Here is a 21,940-nt window from a genome sequence, read left to right as displayed (position 1 = left end):
CAGATGTCACAGAAAGCTTAACTTGAGTACCCACTATCTCTAACGTGGAATCGCATGTTAAATGCATACCTAGTATTTACCTAGGTACCTAGTACCTAACTTGAAACTTCCAACATTGAAGTTCGTAACAGCTTAGCAGCCCAATTCTTCACACTTTTCCTTTTTATATTTCTCTTCTTTGGTCGCATCAATTGATAGCACCATCCTCAAGAATCATCAGAATTCATTTACGCGCCGTTGTTTTGTTAGTACCCTCGAATCACATTATGGTCAAGCCTCTAAACGATATGTTTCAAGGGCAAGAAGAGTCTTCATCATCTAGTAGTTATGAAGAACCTCAAGCTCAAGATGATGGAGACTCACAAAAAGGACACAACTTCGTGAGTGATTTCTTGTCGAGGCTTGAGCACTTTACTTGGGCCAACTATACATTCCCTATGTCTACCGGCGGCATTGCTCTGTTGCTTGCAGAACAGACCCAAGGCTTCGTATTTCCTGGCCTGCAGACAATCGGGAAAGTCTTTTACATATTCGATCTTGTTGTTTTCACCCTCGTCACGATATCCATCATTTATCGCTTTGTTAAATTCCCTGGCACTCTGAAGGCCTCCATCACCCACCCTACAGAGGCCCTTTTCCTCGGAACGTCAACTCTCAGTTTAGCATCGATCATCGCCGGTATTGCCCGCTACGGAATCCCCGCCTGCGGTCCATGGCTGATCACGGCATATCGAGTACTTTTCTGGATATACTTCCTCATCACCTTTACAATTGCCGTTGGACAGTACTCTCTACTTTTCACCTCACCGCTCTTGAGAATACAGGATATGACACCAGCTTGGGATCTGCCCATCTTTCCTTTCATGCTATCTGGAACCGTCGCAGCTAGCGGCGCCGCGGTGCAGCCGCCGAATGAAGCAATGCCTATGATAATTGCAGGTCTAACCGCTCAAGGACTTGGGATGCTAGTATCGATTATGATGTATGGTATGTGTACTACGTCTTTCCTTCACGTGACCCCCCGATCCTCCCCCGATTTTCCCAAGATCCTTCTCCATTTATGGTCCGTACAGCTACTGATAACTTCACAGTAAGTATTAGCCATTCCACTCTATTTATCTGGATTTTATTTTCCATTGGGATCCAGATGATTTCTCGACTTTCGAAACCTTACTAATGCTAACATACTACAGGCGAGTTATGTTCGGCGGATGATTCAATGGGGTTTCCCATCACCTAATTCACGGCCAGGCATGTTTATAGCTGTTGGCCCGCCCTCTTTCACCAGCCTTGCCATTATCGGGCTCGCGAACGACTATCCCATACATTACAACTACTTCGGCGCGGACTCTATTACCATACAGATCTTGCGAGTCCTTGCAACCTTTACCGGCGTATTCATCTGGTCGCTTAGCCTCTGGTTCTTCTGCATATCTGTAGTAGCCAACCTTGCGATTAGAAAGCAGTTGTCATTCCACCTGAACTGGTATGCTTATGTATTTCCGAATGTTGGATTTACGATGGCAACCATTACTATTGGCAAGAGCCTACATAGTCCCGGAATTATGGGAGTTGGCAGCGCCATGACCCTGCTACTCATCGCGATGTGGGTATTCGTATTTATCCACCATATGAAGGCCGTCATCAACTGCGAAATTTTGTTCGAGGGAAAGGATGAGGATCATTATGTGAACGAAAAAAAACACGCCCACGTCAAGCCCTTGAAGGATGGGAGTGATATAGAAAAGGAGGCTTGACGTCCACCCCATGGGCAGACCATTGCACCAATCCGATCACCCCCGTGGAGATCAAGTTTTGCGGACATATTGTACCGCACTTATGTCTTACGATGAGTAGAAAACGCAACGATTTTATGATTAGTAACCTAGAATTTAGTGTTGTCGTTCCGAATTACGAGGTACACAACCAAGTTATGATGACGGCAAACCAACTTAGACATTGGGGTAATAGTATATAGTAACTGATAATATAGATTGTACAAATACTTTTGATTTTAAGCTCTCGGTCTCAAGAGTTATTATTCGTGATCCTGCTTCGTAATGGGCTAGCCTTGTGACCTATTTTTATACCATCTCTGATGGAGGACTTATCGACGCTGACATCAGCACTATCAGCGACAACTGGTCAAAAACCTCACCTAGCGTGCTCCAGCCCTTCGTTTGCTAGTCTACTGACTAAAAGCCATGCTTATTGTCCGAGATGGTTGGAATGAATAGGGAAGGGAACCAATACCATCAAATGAATAGCTCTATCTACCCCATCTCGCCATGTGTACAACCACACGCCCTCACGGCCAGTTCTGTCTCTGGGAGACTTCCTTAAGGCGGCCATTATCAGTGTGGGAGGATTCAGTAAAGGCTATACGAAGACCGGAACGGCTTGCCCTTGGCCCTCTTCGGCGAAACTCAGCCCTATAGCCTCATGCAACGTTCCAACCGACCTGAGAGCGAGCAGACGGTCAGCTGAGCTCACACCACGATGTAGGTAGGTAGGCAGGTAGGTAGGACTGCTTGCCTCCATTTATCTATCTCTAAGCCCAGCAGAGTAGTCCTTTGGTGGCGTCTCAGTAGTCTGCAGAAATCGACAGATGAGATGATGATGATGATGATGACCCGCTGCAACCGAGTTCGTATTGCCACGATCCGGGGCGCTGCCAGTGGATGGATGGACGAGGCCGATGAGTATCGTGGGCTGGGCTATCATGGGTCAGAGAGAAGGGTGCTCACGTTGGGCGGTATCGAAGTATAGGAAGTCGTGTATATAAGGAGGTGAGTGATGCCTCGACTTCTGGTTCTCGATCATTACCTACATATCACCAACAGCCTTTACAACTTCATCGAATCTACTTCCTCTACCTACATCTATTCTAGGTACCAGCTTCTCTTACATAGCATATATAAACTCTCTGCCCCAACCTATCATCCAACACCACCACACCCTCAACACCCCCAACAAACAAACGAACACACTCTCAAAATGTTCTTCAACACCCCCACCACCCTCCTCCTCGCCATCGCCGCCGCCTCCTCAGCTTCCGCCCAATGCCTCTCGCAGCCCCCCTCATCCATCGGCTTCCCAATAAACTACTCCATCACGCCCACGCGCTCCGACGCCGTCTCCTTCCAGATCCCGCCCAACTCCGTCGGCCCCTGCACGCTCGTCGCGCGGTTCCCCGCGGGGTACCCCATCGTGAGCACGGGCTCCGACCTCGTCAACGTCACGGCCGTCGACGGGCCCGCGCCGGGCGCGCTGGTCGGCGCGCTGCGGTTCCGCGCGGGCACGACGACGGTGGTGAATAGCTTTGCGTGCAGGGATGTCATGTCGTACGAGCTGAGCATTGCGCAGGGGGAGGGCGAGGTTAGCTTTGCGGAGATCCAGGGGGCGGGGTTGTTTATGGATGTTGGGAATTGCTAGGGGATAGGGTACTTGGTAAAGTCAAGGGATCGTGGTCGGAGGTCTTGAGGCGTGGTTAAAATATACGGGTGTTCTGTCATTCCTGTTTGCTTTTGGGTTTATGGTTGGGTTAGCGGCATAGGTACTCAAGGCATGACGAAGTAAAGGGGCCAGGGGCAATGGGTAGGCAGGTAGAGAATAAGAATCCACTATCATTAATCTTCGGTTCAGAATATACAACGTCTTGGTTTCTACTTAAATACCGACTTACCTACTATAGGTACACAGAAAAATACTACCTAGACGGAGTAGTTTGCTTTATGCCAACATACCCAGATTCTTAAGACTTTGGGTACCTGACCTTATCTAACAACTGTCCCCAAGTCCCTTCAACTATCCCTACCCAGTACACAGCAGTACCCGATGTAAATACTAAATTAGGTCATAATTGAGCATGGCCACGTGGATGAGAAGGGGACACAGGGCTATCGATTCTCTTAGCGCAACAGAGCTGCGCTGTCTATGTAATTACTTAAACGCTGTAACTACCGGGTGTGGCCTAGAACAGTTTGTCAATACCAACCTGTATACATGGCTTGACTCACACGTTTACAATCGCCATCCTTCGGGGATAAAACAGGAAGGTGAAAAAGTACCAGAAGCCAAGCAAGTTTGACGTGCACATAGCCGTATTGTGATCCCCTTTTCCTACAGAGCATGCCTAAATAGGCAGACAATGCTGTACAACCCCTGCTCGGCTCTCCGTCGATTTCAAGTTCAAGCAAAGACGGTCACGCCACCTTCTCCTCTAGAGTAGGCTTGCGCGATTCTCTTGCCGACTGATTCCCCACTCCAGTACGCACCTGTGGCCGTGCCCAAGGCTACGAATGGTGCTGTATGTTCACCAGCCAGCCAAAGACCTCGGCCTGGAAGACCCTCCCTCATGGTTTCGATGTCCACGTCGCCCTCTTCAAGGCCGACTTGGAAATTACTGTAACTGCCGTTCCCGGCGAGGTCATCGTTAAGCCATTCGGTAGCGTAGCAACCAGTGGGCTGGCAATCCGGATTTTTCTCGTCGTAATGGGGAAGCAATGAGTAATATGGTTTAAACCACTCAAGCAGAAAAGCGTCTTTCTTTTCCTCAGAAGCGAGTTTCGCCAGCTCACCCGTAATGAATTTTGACTGGTCGCCATAGAAATAATAGAGCAGTGTTGGCGGTGCAGCAGTGGGATGAAGAGAAGCCAGCTCGAGAAACTCTTGATTCCACTTTTGCGGGTTCGAACTGGTGGCATAGCTTGGTGAGAGCATTTGGCTAAGCCCCCCGACGGTGTGATCCTCCTGATGCGTAGGGAGCCAAAACGCCTTTGGGAAACTAATATAAGCCTGTACCAGTATCAGTATAGAATCAACAACACCAGGTACAACGGAATGCTACCTTCTCGAGGCAGCCATAGCCTATATTTTTGATGGCTTTCGTGAGCTTCCACGGTAATGGTGGCTCAAAGGCATCGGTATGTTGTTTCAACCAGCCAAGAGGCGCGGTAAGTACAACTTCATCGAATTCTAAGAGCTCACCACCTTCAGTATGGACTCTTAGCACCCCGTCCTCATCGTTAATAGTCTGGATCTTGTTGACTATTGTCTCATATTTGATATTCGCGCCTTCAACAGCCGGTTTTGCGACAAGTTGAAGGATCTTTTCATATGTACCTGTAACGAATAGGTTCTCTGTGATGTTTTAGCACTGCTTGACTGCTATAGAGAATAAAATGAACTTACCTCCTTCTATACACTCTTCAAGCCAGAAGAATTTCAGACTCTGTGTGAAGATATGGCTACCCACGAAGGCGCCCCACTGGTCTGCGATCTCGTATACGAATTTCCTTTTTTGCTCAAAATCTGGGCTGCTATCCGGTATTCGTTTGGGTACCTCTTTCTGGAAGAAGTCCCAGAGACTTTCGTCTGGACTGATGGTTGCGGAGTGTTTATTGCTGTGCGCGAACGCAGCCGACACAATATCCCACATGATGCCAGAATAAGCGATGACATCGGCAGTGGGAATCTGTCTCCCGGTGTTGTCAAAGATGGAGCTCTTTCCTTGTACTGAAGCTACTTCGGTGTTGGTCTCTTTGGCCAGATCCAGAATAGGATTGTCTTCAGTCCCATGAATCCAGTTTGGACCGGCATCAACCTTGTGTCCTGATGGCAGCTGTCTTTGGTGTACTCGGCCGCCAAGTCGATTCCGACCTTCAATCAAAGTCACGTTAAATCCATGTTGAAGGAGAATATCCGTGCATCTAAGCCCAGCCAAACCAGCACCTACGACACCAACATGAGGCATGCGACCGGAACTTCGCGCTCGGCGCTATGAAATATGTGAGTTTGATGCTACATGATCAGGGGGCTCACTCATCTGATTAACACTATGAGGAGACCAGGCCGCATCTAGCCGACTTGCTACAAACAATATATCACCGATGGGTGCCTCTCTCACGCATATAACCCCAAGAGCTTCACTTAAGGTAATTTATACCTCTCCTATCCTCCGAGCCAAACTTGGTCCCTCTGCGATATCGTCGACGGGCATTTCTGCGATGCTGTACTGGCGACAGGTCTTCAGATCTCTCCAGATGCGTGAGAGCTCCCGTTGGGAAGCACTAGTAAATGATATTGAGTAAGCATCCATTCTTGTCTTGTCGTTTTAGGTACGCTATTCTCGAGTGGGTAGGTAGAGATGTATGTAGTAAAGAGTTATTATATTTTATATTCGCGAAAGGGGTAGGAAATCTAAGATGTGAGAATAAATGCAAAAAAGCAAAACGGCGAATATATATGAATATCTAGAAGAAGGGAAGAATGGAAGAACAAAGTGTTGGGAGAAGTGAAGGTGGTTATGTAAGTGATGGAGTCTAGACGCTCAAGTTATGGAGTTTAGGGAGGTAGTCAGGCGTGACCGATATACAACACGAATAATGTACCCTTAGGTAGGTAGGTATTTAGAGAGCACAGACAGCAGCGACTCAATGGTCAGCACTTGCTCAACCTTCGATAATGCGTGTAATTATATGTAGCACGAGGACCTAGAATGCCTTGGCACGATAGGGCGAAAGGGACACATACATAGTAGTAGTGTATGCTTCATATACCACACTCATGTGCAACACCTTTTCCCGCACCACTTGGTTCGTAGAGTTGGCATGTAAAAGACTGGGTAGATCTTTAGGGCCATCAACAAGTGCTGCATCCGTATACACCGCAATCAACAAAGAGCTCCCATCTAATAAAGCCAAGCCGGATCTCATCGATTAGCAGACACTAAGAATGCCACGCCGATTAATGGCCATGCTTGATTGGATAGGGAGATCTTTCGAGGGCCCATGCAAAATCCATTCAGGGTCCATTCAGGCTCTAACTAAGTGAACTATTATTGGCGATGTCGGAATAGTTGGGAAGATGGGGTGTGGAAAGATGGGCCAGAAGGTCCAAATATCGATAGGTCAAATGATAGGACACATGTGTAGGAATGTAGGTCTTGATAAGAGATGGATAATAATATTATAATATTAGGTAGGTAGCTCACCGTAATATTGCTGGTGGAATGGAACAAGTAAGAACCATCTAGTTGGTAAAGGTAACATAAATGATAATCATAAGAATATCGAATGTTCAATGTTCAATGTTGTATAAAGTTAAAAGCTTGACAACATTGAAGGATCCGAATTGAATGGAGGTGTGTTCATGTTGGTAGCTGGAGTTTAAGTTAGTTAGTTACACGAACACGTTAACTAACCGAGATCGGATATGGAAAACCATAAAAGCCCGCTTGCTGACAGCCTGACACTCCTTACATACCTCTCACCTTAGATAGAGTACTACATATGTAGGTATTAACTACTTATCAACCATCCTTTTCAAAGTCATTTCTTATGATTATATAATCAGGTATGCATCACGAGCGCCTTGTGAGAAAGACCCTGCGAGCTTTCCCACCTTCCCCGGGTTTAGCTGTCCATCGCTTCCCGGGCACATGGTAAAATCCCGTAAAATCCACATCTCGTGGGGTAACATTTAGAAGTCTAACTAGGGACTCTAGGGCGGCCACGATTCGAGTCGAGAAGCGAATTTGCCACGAATATATGTAGAAACAATATTGTTGAATGCTATATAAGTACTGGGCATATCCCCCCCTATTTTCCTCCATTTTATACTATCGTAATCTCCTCGTATCGTGGCCATATTATCGACGATGCAGCACGCTTTGAGCTGTATGCATTTAAAACTCAAAACGAATCCCAAAAATGAAGATAACCTTGGAAAATAAAAAGCCAATGCGTGGTGTGGTGGCATGTGATCAAAGATCTTGCGCCCTCTGGAGTCTGAAAGCGTTAACTAACCTAGGAAAACACCGCTAAAACTTTAGAAGAGATGCAAGCTCAGGTAAGCAGGTAGGCTAGGATGCCTAGAGTAGATGCTGGGGTCTAGTGCTTGTAGCATAGTAACGAACAAGGGGGCAGGAGCCGGAGTATCCAATCAGAGACCAGCAAATTCCAATCCGGATTGTATCTTCCCCTTGCAACTTTGACCGAGCCGAGGTATCGCTGACAAGTTCCCCAGACTTGACGTCAAAAAGGGATGCATGATAACTAGATGATAAGACAGTCTTCTTTTATTTATAAACCATGGCATTGCTCTATCTATTTCATAGTTTAACTCCCCCTTTGCATCATAATTTTGAACATTTATGAGCTTCAAGTGCTCTTGTCTCTAAGATCTTATATAGAAGGCCTTGTCTTTCAAGTTAATTTATACCTAGAATTTATTAAATCCTCTTCGTATCCCTGCCCCCAATCTGCGATTGATCGTCCCGAGCATCTATCCATCACACTCCCGTCGTCACAATGTCTAAGACATACACCCGCGCCGAGGTGGCCAAGCACACCACCGAAGACTCGCTATGGTTCGTGATCGACAGCAAAGTCTACGACGCAACCGACTTCGTCGACGCCCACCCCGGCGGCGAGTCCGTCCTGCGCCAGGTCGCCGGCCAAGACGCCACCGTCTCCTTCTACAACCTGCACCGCCACGAGGTCCTCTCCAAGTACGAGGACCTGTGCATCGGCACCCTCGAGGGCGAGAAGCCCCAGGTCATCACCCCGCAGCCCGGCGACCTCAGCACCGTCCCCTACGCCGAGCCCCTGTGGCTGACCCCGAACTACAAGAGCCCCTACTACAACGACAGCCATCGCCGCCTGCAAAAGGCCATGCGCATCTTCACCGACACCCACATCACCCCTGAAGCCCAGGCCCGCGAGGCCGACGGCAAGTACATCAGCCAGAGCCTCGTCGACATCATGGCCAAGAACGGGCTGATCCGCATGCGCCTCGGCCCCGGCAAGCACCTGCACGGCGTAGAGCTACTGGGCGGCGCCGTCAAGGGCGAGGAGTTCGACTACTTCCACGACATGATAATAGGGCAGGAAGGCGTGCGCCCCAACGCGCGCGGGTTCCAGGACGGTTTTCTGGCGGGCATGGTGATCGGCCTGCCGTGCGTCATGCACTACATGAAGGACCAGGCACGGCGAAAGGCGATCATGGAGGAGGTGTTCACGGGTAAGAAGTACATGTGCCTAGCCATCACCGAGGCCTTCGCGGGCTCCGACGTGGCGGGCCTGCGCACGACCGCGACCAAGACGCCCGACGGCAAGCACTACATCGTCAACGGCACCAAGAAGTGGATTACCAACGGCGTGTTCAGCGACTACTTCGTCACCGGCGTCAAGACGGACAAGGGGCTGAGCGTTCTGCTCATCGAGCGCGGCGAGGGCATAGAGACCAAGGCTATCAAGACCTCGTACTCGCCCACCGCCGGCACCGCGTACATCACCTTCGACAATGTCAAGGTGCCTGTTGAGAACCTGCTCGGCGAGGAGAACAAGGGCATCTACGTTATTCTGAGCAATTTTAACCACGAGCGATGGACTATGGCTTGTAAGTTCCGCCCCTTTCCCACCCCCCTTCAACGCAAAACAACACAACTAACCTCCCCCAACAGGCGGCGTAATCCGCAACTGCCGCACCGTCGTCGAAGAATGCCTCAAATGGTCCCACCAGCGCCTCGTCTTCAACAAGCGTCTAATCGAGCAGCCCGTCATCCGGCAGAAGCTCGCCAAGATGATCGCGCTCTGCGAGTCGCACCAGTCCTGGCTCGAGACGCTCACCTACCAGATGTGCCACATGCCGTACGAGCAGCAGGCGAAGCACCTCGGCGGGCCCATCGGCCTGCTGAAGATGAGCGCCACGCGCGCGGCGCACGAGATCGCCGACGAGGCTGTGCAGATCTTTGGCGGGAGGGGGCTCACGCAGTCCGGCATGGGACGCGTGATCGAGATGTTCCACCGCACGTACAAGTTCGATGCCATTCTTGGTGGTGCCGAGGAGGTTCTGGGCGACTTGGGCGTGCGGCAGGCGATGCGGCAGATGCCTAATGCCAAGTTATGAGCTATACAATGCGTATGCATGCATAGCTCAGTGTAGTCGAAGGCGTGTGCCTAGGTACCTACGCAGTACCGGGTAAACACTTCAGCAGCGGGATGAGTCAACGATACCACCACCACCACGAGTCCTCATCCGACCAAAAAGCCCAGTTAACACATCTTGTGTGACGAACCAAGAGAAAGAAGTTCACATCGAGAATTCATGTATTATAAAATCGATGTAACTCAATGTACGAGTACTACCTACCGTAGCTATCAGGAGCGTATGGGGGTTGGTTCCAAGTAAATAGCATTTAGTCACGGGGTCAGCATCTAATTCAAATAAATACAAATCAAAATAGTTATCAAATATTATGATCAATGCCCAAAGGGAATGAAAGATTGTGGCCTCCAAGTATTAGATGTATTATGACGGTATGATGAGGCACTAATCTATCTATATATGGATCCGACTTCGTGTAAAGGATTGGATTTCCGGCAAGACACTACATGTCCCACGTCGTTGAATACTTCGCCCAAGAAAGTTCCAAAAAGGTCTTGTGACCTTACCAAAACTTGTTGTGAATAAGTCATATCTCACCTCCCCAAGTTACTTCTCCAACTCAGTATTGAAACTGAACCCGCTACAGGTTCGTCTCCTACGAAGCCCTCCTTGCATTTTTCCAGGATACATACAAAAACTGCCCCTCTGTCTTCGAGTCAAGGTGGCTTCATCTCGATGGTGATCAAGGCTGAAACCCCTGCGTTAACATCTGATGGGTCATAATCTGGCGGTTCACAAGCGGTAGACGCCGGCGCCCCCCGAATGGTCTTGGGAGCGGAGGGTGGTGATGATGAGGATGATGATGATTTTGGACGTTGCCGTTGTTGCTCGCAGTCTGACTGCTTGTCGGATGATGGTGATTATTCCGACCATCAACGGATCCGCTAAACGTAGGGTCATTGAAATACCGTGCTGGATCTCCTATGGGGCCACGCGGCTGGGTGTGACGCTTACTCGTACCGCATTCCTCGCAGACAATCCAAACAACCCTCTCGGATGGACTGCGCCCCCGCCGGATAGTAGTCCTTGCTGAACTACTCGTCTTGGGAGTGTCTGCACTTTTGCGTGACGACTGGGAGGACACTGAAGCAGCTGCTGTGTGCTTTCTCTCGCCGACGATAGACGTGGCCACAGTGTCAACGGGGGACCAACGTTTGCTTGGACGATGTCCATGTTCATGATGAAAGTGTCGAGGTGGTGTTGGTGGAAGTCGCGGAAGAGTTGGTGTGGTTGGCTTAGCATTGCGATTCCTATGCTCTGATGCTGATGCCTCGCGCTTCAAATGGCCTTGTCTCCCAATTCGAAGGAATGGTACCAGGAGAAGCGAGACCCCTGCGAAAGCCGTCGTTGTTATGAATGTGTTTGTGTATGGAAGTTCTGGATAATCATCCAGCCGCACTTCGTCATATGAGGACCAGATAGCAGTTGTAACTCCCATACCAAGAGGAACCGCAAGACGACTTGTGGTTTGTAGGAGTGAAGCCCCGATAGAATGGTGTTTAAGCGGGAGAGAAGACAAAATGTAAAGCTACAATGTCGTTAGATACATATCACGTCCAGTTTTAAAGGACACCCAGTCAAGGAAGCAAGTGAGTGCTAGAAGAGACTAGGTACTTACCGACCCAACGTTCATAGTCCAATCCATTCCAATGGTGCTTAACATAAGCGATGGAAATATCCAAATTAAGTAGTTACTCCCTTGACGCAAGAAAATGAGAAGGACGTTGCTTGCGACGAGAGAGGTAGCGGCCATAGCTAATAGCACAGTTCCTGGTACCCTATGCATAATTAAACCAACGAGAGGGCTGAACACCAAGCCCATAAGAGCCTGTGGCAGCATCCTTATAGCAACATCAAATGGTTTGAGGCCCCCCAGGTCTTGCATGAACAAAGAGACCCAGAATAGCTGAGAGTAGAAAGACATAGCGGCACTCAATGTGCAGATAATCATCTACATAAAAAGTCAGTGTTTGCCTAATTGAATGCAAAGCCTAACTTACCAAAGCTACCGTCAAGTTTTCCCAGATGGATGGAGGTATCATCGGTGCCTGGGTAACATTCTCCCAAAGAAGAAAACATCCCAGAGACAGCAATCCTAGTATCAGGAGAAGGATAACCGTTGGCGTCTTCCATGGCTCCGGACCCTGAGGGCCAATTGTCAAAGCAATGGTGAATAGGAGGAGTCCTGTGATTAGTAAAAACAAGCCCAACCAATCGAATTGCAAGAAAGGAGATCTCTCTTTAGGCATCTCTACGGAGAGCATAGGAAAAGCCTCCGGCTCTGCGAGAATGCGTACCTCGGTCCTCTCTTGCGCTGCCTCGGGCTCCGGAATGTTTGGAACAAATACGCAGGCAAGTCCGGAGATGACAGCGTACAATGCTGCCAAGGCAATGAATGGAGCTTTCCAATCAATTTCGAGGGCTAAGGCGCCAGAACCGAGGCCACCGATAATGGTCGCTACCGGAGTTCCCATGAGGAAAGAGGAGAAGACAAGGTTCTTGCGGCGGGATGGTGTAGGGTAGACAAGACTCAGTATGCCCACAGCAATGGGGACGTTCGCCGCACAAGCTATACCGGTCAAGCCGGATATAGCATCGAGTACAATGCCGTTCCGAGAAAAGGACGTGCAAGAAACAAGTAGACAAAAGGCTATCAAGCTAGAGATCAGGAGGGTTTTGCGAGGCAGAACAGGACAAGTGTCGGCAATGTAGCCAAATGGTAGCAAGAATGCACCGGTCGTGAGCCTATAAAGGGGTAAGCTTGTGTCTATAATGGGTCTCATGGTATACGTACCCAGAACTTGCCGTGGTCCAGGCAATCTGAGCCGGAGTCATTTGCAGCGCTTCAGATATAGGCCCCGCAACGACAACAACAGAACGCTGAAGGAAGACGGGAGTAGCAGCGGCAAAGGCAATGAGAGCCACGAACACACATTCGTGGGCAGCATTCTTGAGGCATTCGGGTCGGCTCCCAGCTGGTATATGGGCTCGAGCTTCTTTGGCATCGTCGTCTAGACAGACCTCATGGAGATCATCAGGGGAACAGGCATGCGATTCGGGATGAAAAGCCCATATATCTTTCTCGGTGGCCATTTCGAACAGAATTGATAGTATTAGCAACGAAAAGAAAAAAGAGAAAAGAAAAAGAAACGAGAGTGAAAGCAAGAAAATAAGCCAAGAATTATGGTAGCGAAAGCAACGCTTGAAAAGAGAGAATCAAAGTTGGGTACCCTAAGCTGAAGGAGGAGGAAGAAGAAGACGGGGATATGATTGAGAGGTTGTCCATGTTTACCAATAGCTTAGCTATCTTAGGTATGTTTAGGATGAGTTGAAGTGCTCAACTTTGACACGCAGCTTCTGCTTTTCTTCTGCTTTTCTTTACCTCTTGTTCTAAACTTAAAAGGAAGTAAGTACCTAGCCTACCTCCTATGTAGCAGAGTACCTAGTAGGAACTACCTAACCTAGGATACTACCTAATCAGATAGGAAGGTACACGATGAAGAAGGACCCAAGCAAACCTACTGGGTAGACTTCGGCGGGTACGGCCGCTTCCCATAGTTTCGCAATCTTGGGAAAGGCCGACGGGAGTAGATGGTGTGACGTGTACCCGTTGACCTTCGTTCAAGGTGGAAATTTGGCTTCGGAGTACATACCTACCTAGGTACATATGCTCATTTCGCTTCCTCAATCTGAGATATATAGAGAGTCGTACCTTTGCCCATCCATCTATCCCAGAGATATCTAGGTGCCTATGAGGTAACCATCTAGTTAGACAATCAAGATAGTCTGAAGAACACTCATTTTTGCACCTGTACGCCTTGATCAACAAATCGCTTTAGCTGTGCCTGGATCGAGTACCCCAACCAACACCGAACTCAGCATGGCTTCATTCGCTTTCTTGAGTCTTCTCGTCGTATCCTCTTTCGATGCCACCTCCGCGAGACGCTATTTCAGACCATCTTTGTCAACATTTCGCCACATCAACTTTACCTTCAACGTCAACGCCGAGTGCGTCCCATTCGAAGATCCCCATTGCTGTATTGACCGGCCTGTATGCGAATGTAGAAATGGTGGGCTACCCTTTGATCCAGAACTGTTAAAGAATCGACGAGACTGACTACGTGCCTGGTGGGTACATACAGGAACATTCTTCAGTATGAACCCGATACGTATAAACGGGACTAGTTCAATATGTGGTCCCCCGGGAAACGAGACTCTCGGAGACGACGCGACTGGTATTCCAGGCTGGTGCTGTTAGGTAGATGGACGGAAACAGACAAATGACATTGGCGACAAAAATGAACGAAGGTAGTTAAAAGGGGGGAGGGGTTGCTCTTAAGAGACTTCTGTGATTTCCAGTTTTCTTACACGGGCAAGCATCGAGGTAGTGCAGAACTCATTACTACTACCGACATTCACCACAAGCCCCCATCTTGTTCCATCAATGCATTATATGAAGTTTCCCGACGGCTTCTCATATCTCATCTTCTCTTGACAGTATAGTACAACATAATACGATATTATACAGTGATTGTTAGCTTAGTGAGATAGCAGCTATTTGGCAATGTCTGAAAGTGTGACACCGCCTTTTCTACGTAAGGCCACGAAGTATGCTTCTCGTGAGTCCTATATAGCGGATCAGCACAGAAAGTATGAGTCTTAGAAGCGAGGTGGATAAACTCACGCTTTTTGACGAGTTTGGCTTCTCACGATGAACCTTTGCAAACAGCTTCTTGAGCATCAACTCTAGGTCCTTGTCTTCGGAGCCTTGGTAGAATTTACAGACGAAGTGGCCGTTGGTTTTCAAAGTGTCGCTTGCAAATTGCAAGGCGGCAAGGCAGAGGTCCTACAAATTAGTCGGGTGAGTCTTCCATGGCAAGGACTGTGCTTCGTTATGGAAACATTCTAGGCTTACCATGCTACCTGCGTGATCTCTGAAACTCATACCGCTCGTATTCATCAACCTGCGAACAGAAGGGTTACTCAAAGTTCTCGATGGTCCCATGTTTTGGTACCAGGGTTCACACATGTCGCTTATAACTACCTACAGTATGGTCAGTCAATTGGGTTTGATTGGGATGTGGGGGAGCTGTGCTGGATAGGTAAAAGGAGGCATACATCTACAAGTCTTCCATCACCCTCCGGAGGTGAATGGTGGTCAGTCGATTCAGAGCGCTCGGAATCAATATAACTCGGTCGTTCGGTTATCCCTTCCGTTGTTTCCGCCGCAGAGTCTGACGGGCTCTTCCTCTGGGCAAACTCGATGAGGTAGTCTTTTACTAGCTTTTGGACACCCGGGCTTAGAAAATTGCCTTGAATAGTTGAGACCCCCTTTGGTGGCTGCGCCGGAATTATGTCAATTCCAACCACACGGCCATTTGGTTTTGTGCGATCCACGACGACCTGGGTTTGATTTAAAGGTAAGCATGGCAGGCAGGCGCAGAAAATATAGCATGCATAGGTAGGCATGTAGTTTTCATACCTGAGACCAGCTACCTGGTGCATATCCCTAAAATTACCTACTCAGCGCTGCGATGTTAGGTATGGAAGGCCTGAAAACATAGGTACATACTAGGTCGACCACTGTTTGTCCTCGTTTGAACAACTTGTATTTTGAATCCATCTGTTCCAGAGTTTGGCTGTGAGTTTTGCGCTGCATAGGTCTTCTACGAGGATGAATTGCCAACTCACTTCGAGTAGTTTAAAAGCAGCACGGCTCTTGAAGCCTTGTATCTTGGCCTGCTGGGCGAACTTGTCTTTGCTGTTTGCATCCTTCCATCGTGTGCTTGATGATGATGAGCTATAGCGTATACTTTCTGACACGACAAACGAGAGAGTACCTCGAAGAGATGGGGATGGAAGGGCAGCCGTAAGAGCAGTAGTTCTTATAAGCCCCCCATTAAGAGGTGCTTTTATTCTTGCCAACGCCCACATTGACATGATATGAAATCATGGGATAGAGATCGTACAGTGTCCTATCTCATATTGTCTTAGCAGATTAAGAAGATAAGTACCCTAGGTAAGGTGACGACGGTGGTGAACTGAAGGCATGTATTGCACAACTTCAAGTTACGACATTACATAATTTCAAATGAAAATTGAACCTGAATGAATTTTACTTCGTACTATGTACTTCCCTTTAGAGTAATATGCCGCTTTAGACAATTTAAGCATTCTTGGTTATGTACTTATCAGTACTGTATCACATATCACATATCACATATTAGTATCTTATCGATAGAAATCGAGCTTACTAACTTAAGGTACATAACTTCAAATGAATTGCACGATATTGATTTCTACTTGGCTCCCTATTCTTCTCATGGCATGCCTACATTTTATCTCCACGTTTGCACGTTTGTCTGGGCACTAATGAAGTGGCGTTATATAGAGATCGAAGTAGATGCTCGCTGGTGTCGGGTGTTACCTATTAGGTGCTGTCCGTCCAGCTACTAGGCACGTTAAGTATAATGGTATTTTTCCACTGCGGACCGTGTGGTAATGAGGATAAGTAGCATGGACTGAGCTTGATCTGTCAAATTTAGTAATTGTAAGAAGTAGATAATACTTGAGCCGCTCATGTTTGTAGTTATAGGCTCGTAACGTAACGATAAAGATTAAGGGGGTATCTCAAGCAATGACACTTCAGAGTTGTCTATACGACTGGCTCTAAACTCAATACTTATGTTACCAATCCCTTTCCCTTTTCATACATAACACTAATAAGAAAATAGTACTCGCGCCTCTCAAAATAAGAGTGCATGGTAGTGATTGTTGGTGTAACTACAGCAGGTGGCAAGAAGCCCAATATGAGACAGCCAGGACGAGGCATCCTATCACAACTTATGCGGAATGATGGAGTCTATATTACTAAGACGAACCAGACGTTGCAGAATGCACCTGAAGTGGGAAGCAACTTCCAAAGCATATGTGTAATCGGTTCAAAGACTAGCCATGTTGTCTCACTGCCTTGAGCAAGTTTGACGATGCGATATTTGCCAGAAGGATCCGAAAATCATCACCGGTCAGGTCTGATGAGAGCAATGGACGCTGTGCTGCTACGCCAATTCTGGGATAAGAGGACGCTCCCCAAAGCCTTGCCAAATACCTAGACGATGGAGGAATATAAATACCTTTCCATGACTTCTCTATTCTCTTGCTCACTCATTATCTTCTTACATCCTCATACCTTCCACCAAACTACCACAATAGCTTTTCGCACTAGTTCACATCATGAAGTCTTCCGCTCTCATCGGCACTAGCTTCGACTGCGCCAACCACAACATCTTCGGAAGTGGCGGAGGCTATGTAAGGTGCCATGCGAGTTCGGGAAACAGCCAGTCGTGCTTAGTCACCCGTTGCAACGACGAGTCGTGCACAAGTGCTGGAGATCTTACTGTTCATTCAGATCAGACCTGCGTTGGCACGGGGGGCTCAGGGCCCTGGTATGAACTACACTTGCTCGGTTGAGAGGATCTCACGTGTTGTGTACCTAGTAAGTTGTCCAAGAGAGACACAAGATGAATTGAGGGAGGAAGCTGATTAGTATAACAGCGTTGGCCCAAAGTATAAAGAAGGTGTCGTTGGAAATAGGCCACACAGCTCAACCTGATATGGCTTTCTAGGTACCTACTAGGGAAGCAATGGTTTTCAGTAAACTAAGATCACCAGATGAAATTGACCTATTCTTTACAATATGATAAAAAATCGTAGCGGTTTTAACGATGACTGCGATATTTCGATAATATGAGTGTTCGGAATGTATCACCCCTTTTCAAATCCACGTGATACCCATTGCTTCATACGATATAAGGGGCACATACACTTTCATGATTATCTAAATATCTCTCCGTTCTCTAGGCAGCTACATTCTGGGCTGCTCAGGGTTATGTACACTGCCATTTCAACGTTAACTGTTGGCTTGATGCTAGCTGTTTGGTTCTAACAGTTCTCGGGAAATTGCGGCACAACTGACCATCGTTCCAACGTGCAGTAAACCAGCAGTAAGCTTGTGATTGTATTCAGGGGTTCGAGAACGGAACATCTTGTAGGAATATTTAATCGTCGAGAGATTGAGAAGACAAAACAAAAGAGAAAAAACAGTTCATTATCCAAAAGAAAGACGGCGAGTCCAAAACCCAACCCACCCACGCCACCCCGACGTCCCCTCAGCAGCCTCGCCATAACCTTCTTCCTCTTCACCGGCGCCCTGTTCGGATGGTTCATGCGCGTCCCCTCCCTTAACTCCGTGCCCCTCAACTTCTCTTCCGTCGTCCGCACCTCCCGCTTCGAGAACGGCGTGCCCCTCCTAACCCAATACACCGGCCGCCCTTTCATCGACCAAACCGCCTTCTTCCTCGTCGCCGCCTTCCTAGCCGGCCCGCTAGCCTGGGACGCCGGCGAGCGCGCGCAGCAAGTATACTTCCTGCTGGGGTACCCCGTGCCGAGCGTCGCGCTGTACTATGGCCCGAGGGTCGACGTCGAGACGGCGCAGTGGTTGACGGCGCTGTGGCAGGTATCGCCGATCCTCGTGAGCCCTTTGCTGCTGGTGTTTTCGTTCTTCGCCTCACCGTCAATGTCGGCGTCTTCCAAGGCAGCGCCGCCTAAGAAGAACGCCGCTGTCAAGCACCTCAAGCGCCTGTACCTGATCACGGGCCTGATCTCGGCCGCCGTGCACCTGGGCACGCTGTACGTGTGGTTCACGTCCGCAGGCACCAACCCGCAGCTCTCGCTTAGCCACACGTTCCTGCCGAATCGCCAGACGTGGAAGGACAGCATGGTGCTGGGGATGCACTACATCTTCCAGTGGGACCTAATAGGCACGCAAGTCATGATGCTTGCTTGGGCCTGGCTCGCCGTCATGGATGTGTTGCGGGTCTTGCGGATCGATGGCAAGTCCAATATGTCTGATTACGTTAAGGCGGTGCTGGCCCGGGGGCTGCGTTGGTTATGACCTGGGACTACAGAGAGGATAGACTCATTATGATTGGGGATGGCGTCAAGGGAACCCATAAGAAGCCCAAGACTGCATAAGAGGGTGTGGCTTTACGTCAACTCGAGTTTGGACTGTCTAGGACATGTCAATGGTGCTAAGCATTCCTTCAACATCTCATCCCTGAAACTGGCATCACTGTGACCGTCTGTCTGTCTACCCATGTAGTTAAGATAGGAGATAATACCTGCGTTGGCAAAATATGTAGAATGGCCCTATAATGAGCTGGGGCGTTCATATTCATAGTATGAATGCAACTATGTACCTATTTATACAACCTTGACTCGGAACGCCCAGTCACACTGCAAAGAAACCAATCTGTGAAATAATAACGCCTGCAATGCATGTCCCAAAACCTCTTTGCCGATGAAAGTATCCCGCCATCCTGAATATGCTTGGATCAAACTGCATCATGCCATGAAACTAGCACCGACACCTTTGCGGTCCTTCTTTAGAGGTGAAAAGGTGGGCGCACCGGCAAACGCGTTCTTGGGTCCTAATGCTACCTTCCCCAGCGCCCTCTTCGCACCACCTAGTTGTACCTTGGCAGGTTTCCTAGCTGGCGGTGCCTCACCCTCCTCCTCGTCAAACAAGGTTTTGGTCGAACCAAGGATCTTGCGCTTCTTCTTCTTGGGCTGGTCGGCTTTTGAGTCGGATATGGTCTCATCCTGTGGGAGATTGAAATTGAACTTAACAGTTGTCGTCCTCTCCACGGGTTGTCCCACAGCGGCTTCGTGCTTGTTCTCTAGATTGTCGTTTTTAGTTACCTCCACGACCTTGTCGAGGCTGCTCTTGGTTTTGAGTGCCTTCTTTGGAAGAGCCTGTGCATTTTTCTTGGCCGATGGGGCTTCACCGAGCACTTTCTTGGGTCGACCCCGAGATTTTAAGCCTCGCTTGGGCTTTTCATCCTCGGCTGGAGCCGATGAATCTGTCTCATGACCCTCAACTACCTCAGTCGCTGTGCCTGCAGCTGTTGTGGCTGTAGGCTCGGCAGCTTCGCTCTCTAAGGGGGCAGTAACAGAGTCATTTGATGCCCCTTCCTCAGTTCTGGGAGTATCCTCCATGATACTCTTGGTACGGTTTAGGAAGGGCGTAATAGAGAACATGGATTTCTCGCCCACAAGTGTTGGCTCGAGACCTCGCTTCTTTAATGCACGACGCCCCTTCGTAGTATCATCAGCACCTGGAGTTTGTATCTCGATTTGCGTGAAATCATCCGTTGCCATGTCTTGAGCTTTTCTCTTGCGGACAGCCTGGGATCGGCCATTTACTTTGGGAACTTCGTCTGAACTCAAGGGGATTGATTGTTGGGCTTTTCGAAGGTCTGCTTGGCATTGCTTGAGCTGTTCTTGGGCCTCACGTAGCTTGGTTTTGAGCCTTTCCACCTTCTTTTCCAGTTGGTCACTTTGGGCCACAGCCTCCACCATTGCTGCTTGACCCTCCCGCCGAATTTTGGCGTTCTCCTTCTGCCGAGATTCTAGACTCAGCTTTAGATCTTCGAGTTGAGAGCGTAGCTCATCTTCGACGACACTGCTAGATTGGCTGCTCTGTGCCTTCTTCGCCTCAAGCTTGGCGGCCTCAAGCTCCCCTTCCAACCGTTCTCTGTCGTTTTTCTCTTGCCGGAGCTGTTTCTGAGCTTCCTGTAGCTTCTTTCGAAGGTCGGCTTCTAGTTCTCGAGTGCTGTCCTGGTCTTGTAATGTAAATTGGCGTGTTCGCTTTTCTTGCTCAAGCTGATCTTCAAGTCTCTCGCGCTCCGCCTTCTCCGCCGTCAATTTCTTCTCTACTTCACGTAGGTTCTTTCTGAGGTCATCTTCGGCTCGGTCGTGGCTTTCACGTTTTTGTATGGCGCGCTTGGTTGCCTTCTTCTCATTGGCAAGCTCGACCTCTAGAGTGGTGACTTGACGTTCTAGAGCTAATTTCTCCGCTAGTGTTGCTTGTTGATGATTTACCTGTGATCGTAAATGTTCGATCTCAGGTTTGAGGATAGCCAATTCACGGCTTAAGGATAATTTTTCGGCGAGTAGGTTAGAGGAATCTTGGGTAGCGTTGTTCATGGCTTGTAGCTCGGCCTAAAATATGATTAGAACACCGCGCACTTTGTTTCCCCCCTAAAGACAGGGAATTTTGAATATTACCTTCAAGTTTGAATATTCGCGCTCTTGTTTTTGTAACTGCTTTTCCTGCGAGCGAATTACGTCCATCTTGGCTTCCAAACCAGCCCCTAAATCCTCGCACTTGGCTACTAGTTGTGTGTTTGTGTCATTGTTGTGGGCTATCTCATCTCGCAAGGACGTGTTTTCGTCCCGTAACAGGAGAATCCTAACTCGTAGGCGGCGAACGTCTTCATCTTTGATAAGTATTTCGGTGTTACTAGCATTCATCTGATGCTTCAGCTCGAGGTCATGTAGCAACTCCCTGCTCTGTTTATAACCACAATGGTTAGCAACAGTTTCGAGTGAAGTAGGCCATTCGGATATTCGTCTTCATTCTATTATGGGTATCACAACGACTGAAGTAGTAGGTTTAATTACCTTGTCGGCGTCCATATTTACCTTCACCTCGCGGCCCATGGTCGCCTTAGTAGATCTACCCATTCAGGTAGACTAGACGCGTCTGAATCTTGAGGTAGGCTCAATAAACAGTGCGCCACAGAAAAGGATATGTATTCAGTAGATTTGAATGATCAATTTCTTGCGCGTTATTAACAGGGGTGATGTTAAGTAGGGTAAATAAGTTGTAGGTACAGTAGCTTGAAATTATGTCGTATGGAAATTCAGGAAATTCAGGAAGACCAGCCAGCAGCAAGAATTAGAATTGGGGAATTGGGAGAAGCGGTAACCGAAGTTGTTTGGTGGGTCAAATTCCAAGTCAACAAAGTGCTACAAAAGGGTTAGCGTGATTGTACTATGCCGTATGAAAGGTGTTTATGTCGGGCCGTTATTGTGGGGTATCTCGCACCTGACAGCCAAGAGGTCAAGTTACACATAACAGCTGCAC

The 21,940-nt window shown here is 48.5% G+C and overlaps 10 protein-coding genes across 10 annotated transcripts; 5 read left to right on the top strand and 5 right to left on the bottom strand.

Moving 5' to 3' along the window:
* The first annotated feature begins 10 nt into the window (after positions 1 to 10).
* Positions 11 to 2,012, top strand: GGS25DRAFT_501550 (voltage-dependent anion channel-domain-containing protein). The gene is made up of 2 exons (XM_049261935.1): positions 11 to 986; positions 1,194 to 2,012. The coding sequence occupies exons 1-2, from the start codon at positions 267 to 269 to the stop codon at positions 1,755 to 1,757; spliced, it is 1,284 nt and encodes a 427-aa protein (XP_049115164.1). The 5' UTR covers positions 11 to 266; the 3' UTR covers positions 1,758 to 2,012.
* A 985-nt stretch (positions 2,013 to 2,997) lies between these two features.
* GGS25DRAFT_524166 (uncharacterized protein) lies at positions 2,998 to 3,435 on the top strand (the record flags this gene model as incomplete). The annotated part of the gene is made up of 1 exon (XM_049264553.1): positions 2,998 to 3,435. The coding sequence occupies one exon, from the start codon at positions 2,998 to 3,000 to the stop codon at positions 3,433 to 3,435; it is 438 nt and encodes a 145-aa protein (XP_049115163.1).
* Positions 3,436 to 4,191: 756 nt separating this feature from the next.
* On the bottom strand, positions 4,192 to 5,755 carry GGS25DRAFT_515312 (FAD/NAD(P)-binding domain-containing protein; the record flags this gene model as incomplete). Its single annotated transcript, XM_049263070.1, has 3 exons — positions 4,192 to 4,797; positions 4,850 to 5,142; positions 5,194 to 5,755. 3 exons carry the CDS (start codon positions 5,753 to 5,755, stop codon positions 4,192 to 4,194), a joined length of 1,461 nt encoding a protein of 486 aa, XP_049115162.1.
* Positions 5,756 to 7,286: 1,531 nt separating this feature from the next.
* GGS25DRAFT_501539 (uncharacterized protein) lies at positions 7,287 to 8,017 on the bottom strand. Its single transcript, XM_049261934.1, has 2 exons — positions 7,508 to 8,017; positions 7,287 to 7,444 (listed from the first exon to the last, which is right to left on the bottom strand). The coding sequence occupies exons 1-2, from the start codon at positions 7,759 to 7,761 to the stop codon at positions 7,345 to 7,347; spliced, it is 354 nt and encodes a 117-aa protein (XP_049115161.1). The 5' UTR covers positions 7,762 to 8,017; the 3' UTR covers positions 7,287 to 7,344.
* A 295-nt stretch (positions 8,018 to 8,312) lies between these two features.
* On the top strand, positions 8,313 to 9,912 carry GGS25DRAFT_524164 (acyl-CoA dehydrogenase NM domain-like protein; the record flags this gene model as incomplete). Its single annotated transcript, XM_049264552.1, has 2 exons — positions 8,313 to 9,402; positions 9,467 to 9,912. 2 exons carry the CDS (start codon positions 8,313 to 8,315, stop codon positions 9,910 to 9,912), a joined length of 1,536 nt encoding a protein of 511 aa, XP_049115160.1.
* A 384-nt stretch (positions 9,913 to 10,296) lies between these two features.
* On the bottom strand, positions 10,297 to 13,653 carry GGS25DRAFT_501536 (MFS general substrate transporter). Its single transcript, XM_049261933.1, has 4 exons — positions 12,746 to 13,653; positions 11,952 to 12,696; positions 11,570 to 11,902; positions 10,297 to 11,479 (listed from the first exon to the last, which is right to left on the bottom strand). Exons 1-4 carry the CDS (start codon positions 13,042 to 13,044, stop codon positions 10,634 to 10,636), a joined length of 2,223 nt encoding a protein of 740 aa, XP_049115159.1. The 5' UTR covers positions 13,045 to 13,653; the 3' UTR covers positions 10,297 to 10,633.
* GGS25DRAFT_501534 (uncharacterized protein) lies at positions 13,654 to 14,577 on the top strand. The gene is made up of 2 exons (XM_049261932.1): positions 13,654 to 14,031; positions 14,092 to 14,577. Exons 1-2 carry the CDS (start codon positions 13,832 to 13,834, stop codon positions 14,207 to 14,209), a joined length of 318 nt encoding a protein of 105 aa, XP_049115158.1. The 5' UTR covers positions 13,654 to 13,831; the 3' UTR covers positions 14,210 to 14,577.
* Positions 14,091 to 16,020, bottom strand: GGS25DRAFT_501531 (FtsJ-like methyltransferase-domain-containing protein). Its single transcript, XM_049261931.1, has 7 exons — positions 15,643 to 16,020; positions 15,524 to 15,574; positions 15,434 to 15,460; positions 15,070 to 15,354; positions 14,867 to 14,995; positions 14,636 to 14,797; positions 14,091 to 14,577 (listed from the first exon to the last, which is right to left on the bottom strand). The coding sequence occupies exons 1-7, from the start codon at positions 15,889 to 15,891 to the stop codon at positions 14,506 to 14,508; spliced, it is 975 nt and encodes a 324-aa protein (XP_049115157.1). The 5' UTR covers positions 15,892 to 16,020; the 3' UTR covers positions 14,091 to 14,505.
* A 1,813-nt stretch (positions 16,021 to 17,833) lies between these two features.
* Positions 17,834 to 19,098, top strand: GGS25DRAFT_501520 (uncharacterized protein). The gene has a single exon (XM_049261930.1). The coding sequence runs from the start codon at positions 18,176 to 18,178 to the stop codon at positions 18,902 to 18,904; it is 729 nt and encodes a 242-aa protein (XP_049115156.1). The 5' UTR covers positions 17,834 to 18,175; the 3' UTR covers positions 18,905 to 19,098.
* Positions 19,099 to 19,144: 46 nt separating this feature from the next.
* On the bottom strand, positions 19,145 to 21,779 carry GGS25DRAFT_501519 (uncharacterized protein). Its single transcript, XM_049261929.1, has 3 exons — positions 21,475 to 21,779; positions 21,079 to 21,363; positions 19,145 to 21,012 (listed from the first exon to the last, which is right to left on the bottom strand). Exons 1-3 carry the CDS (start codon positions 21,535 to 21,537, stop codon positions 19,354 to 19,356), a joined length of 2,007 nt encoding a protein of 668 aa, XP_049115155.1. The 5' UTR covers positions 21,538 to 21,779; the 3' UTR covers positions 19,145 to 19,353.
* Positions 21,780 to 21,940: the final 161 nt, after the last annotated feature.

This window comes from Hypoxylon fragiforme (genome assembly GCF_022984875.1).
Source record: "Hypoxylon fragiforme strain CBS 206.31 chromosome Unknown GGS25scaffold_7, whole genome shotgun sequence".
In the NCBI taxonomy this organism is placed as follows: Eukaryota; Fungi; Ascomycota; class Sordariomycetes; order Xylariales; family Hypoxylaceae; genus Hypoxylon; species Hypoxylon fragiforme.
Note: the sequence above shows the minus strand (reverse complement) of the source record. Positions and strands in the feature narration are given on the sequence as shown.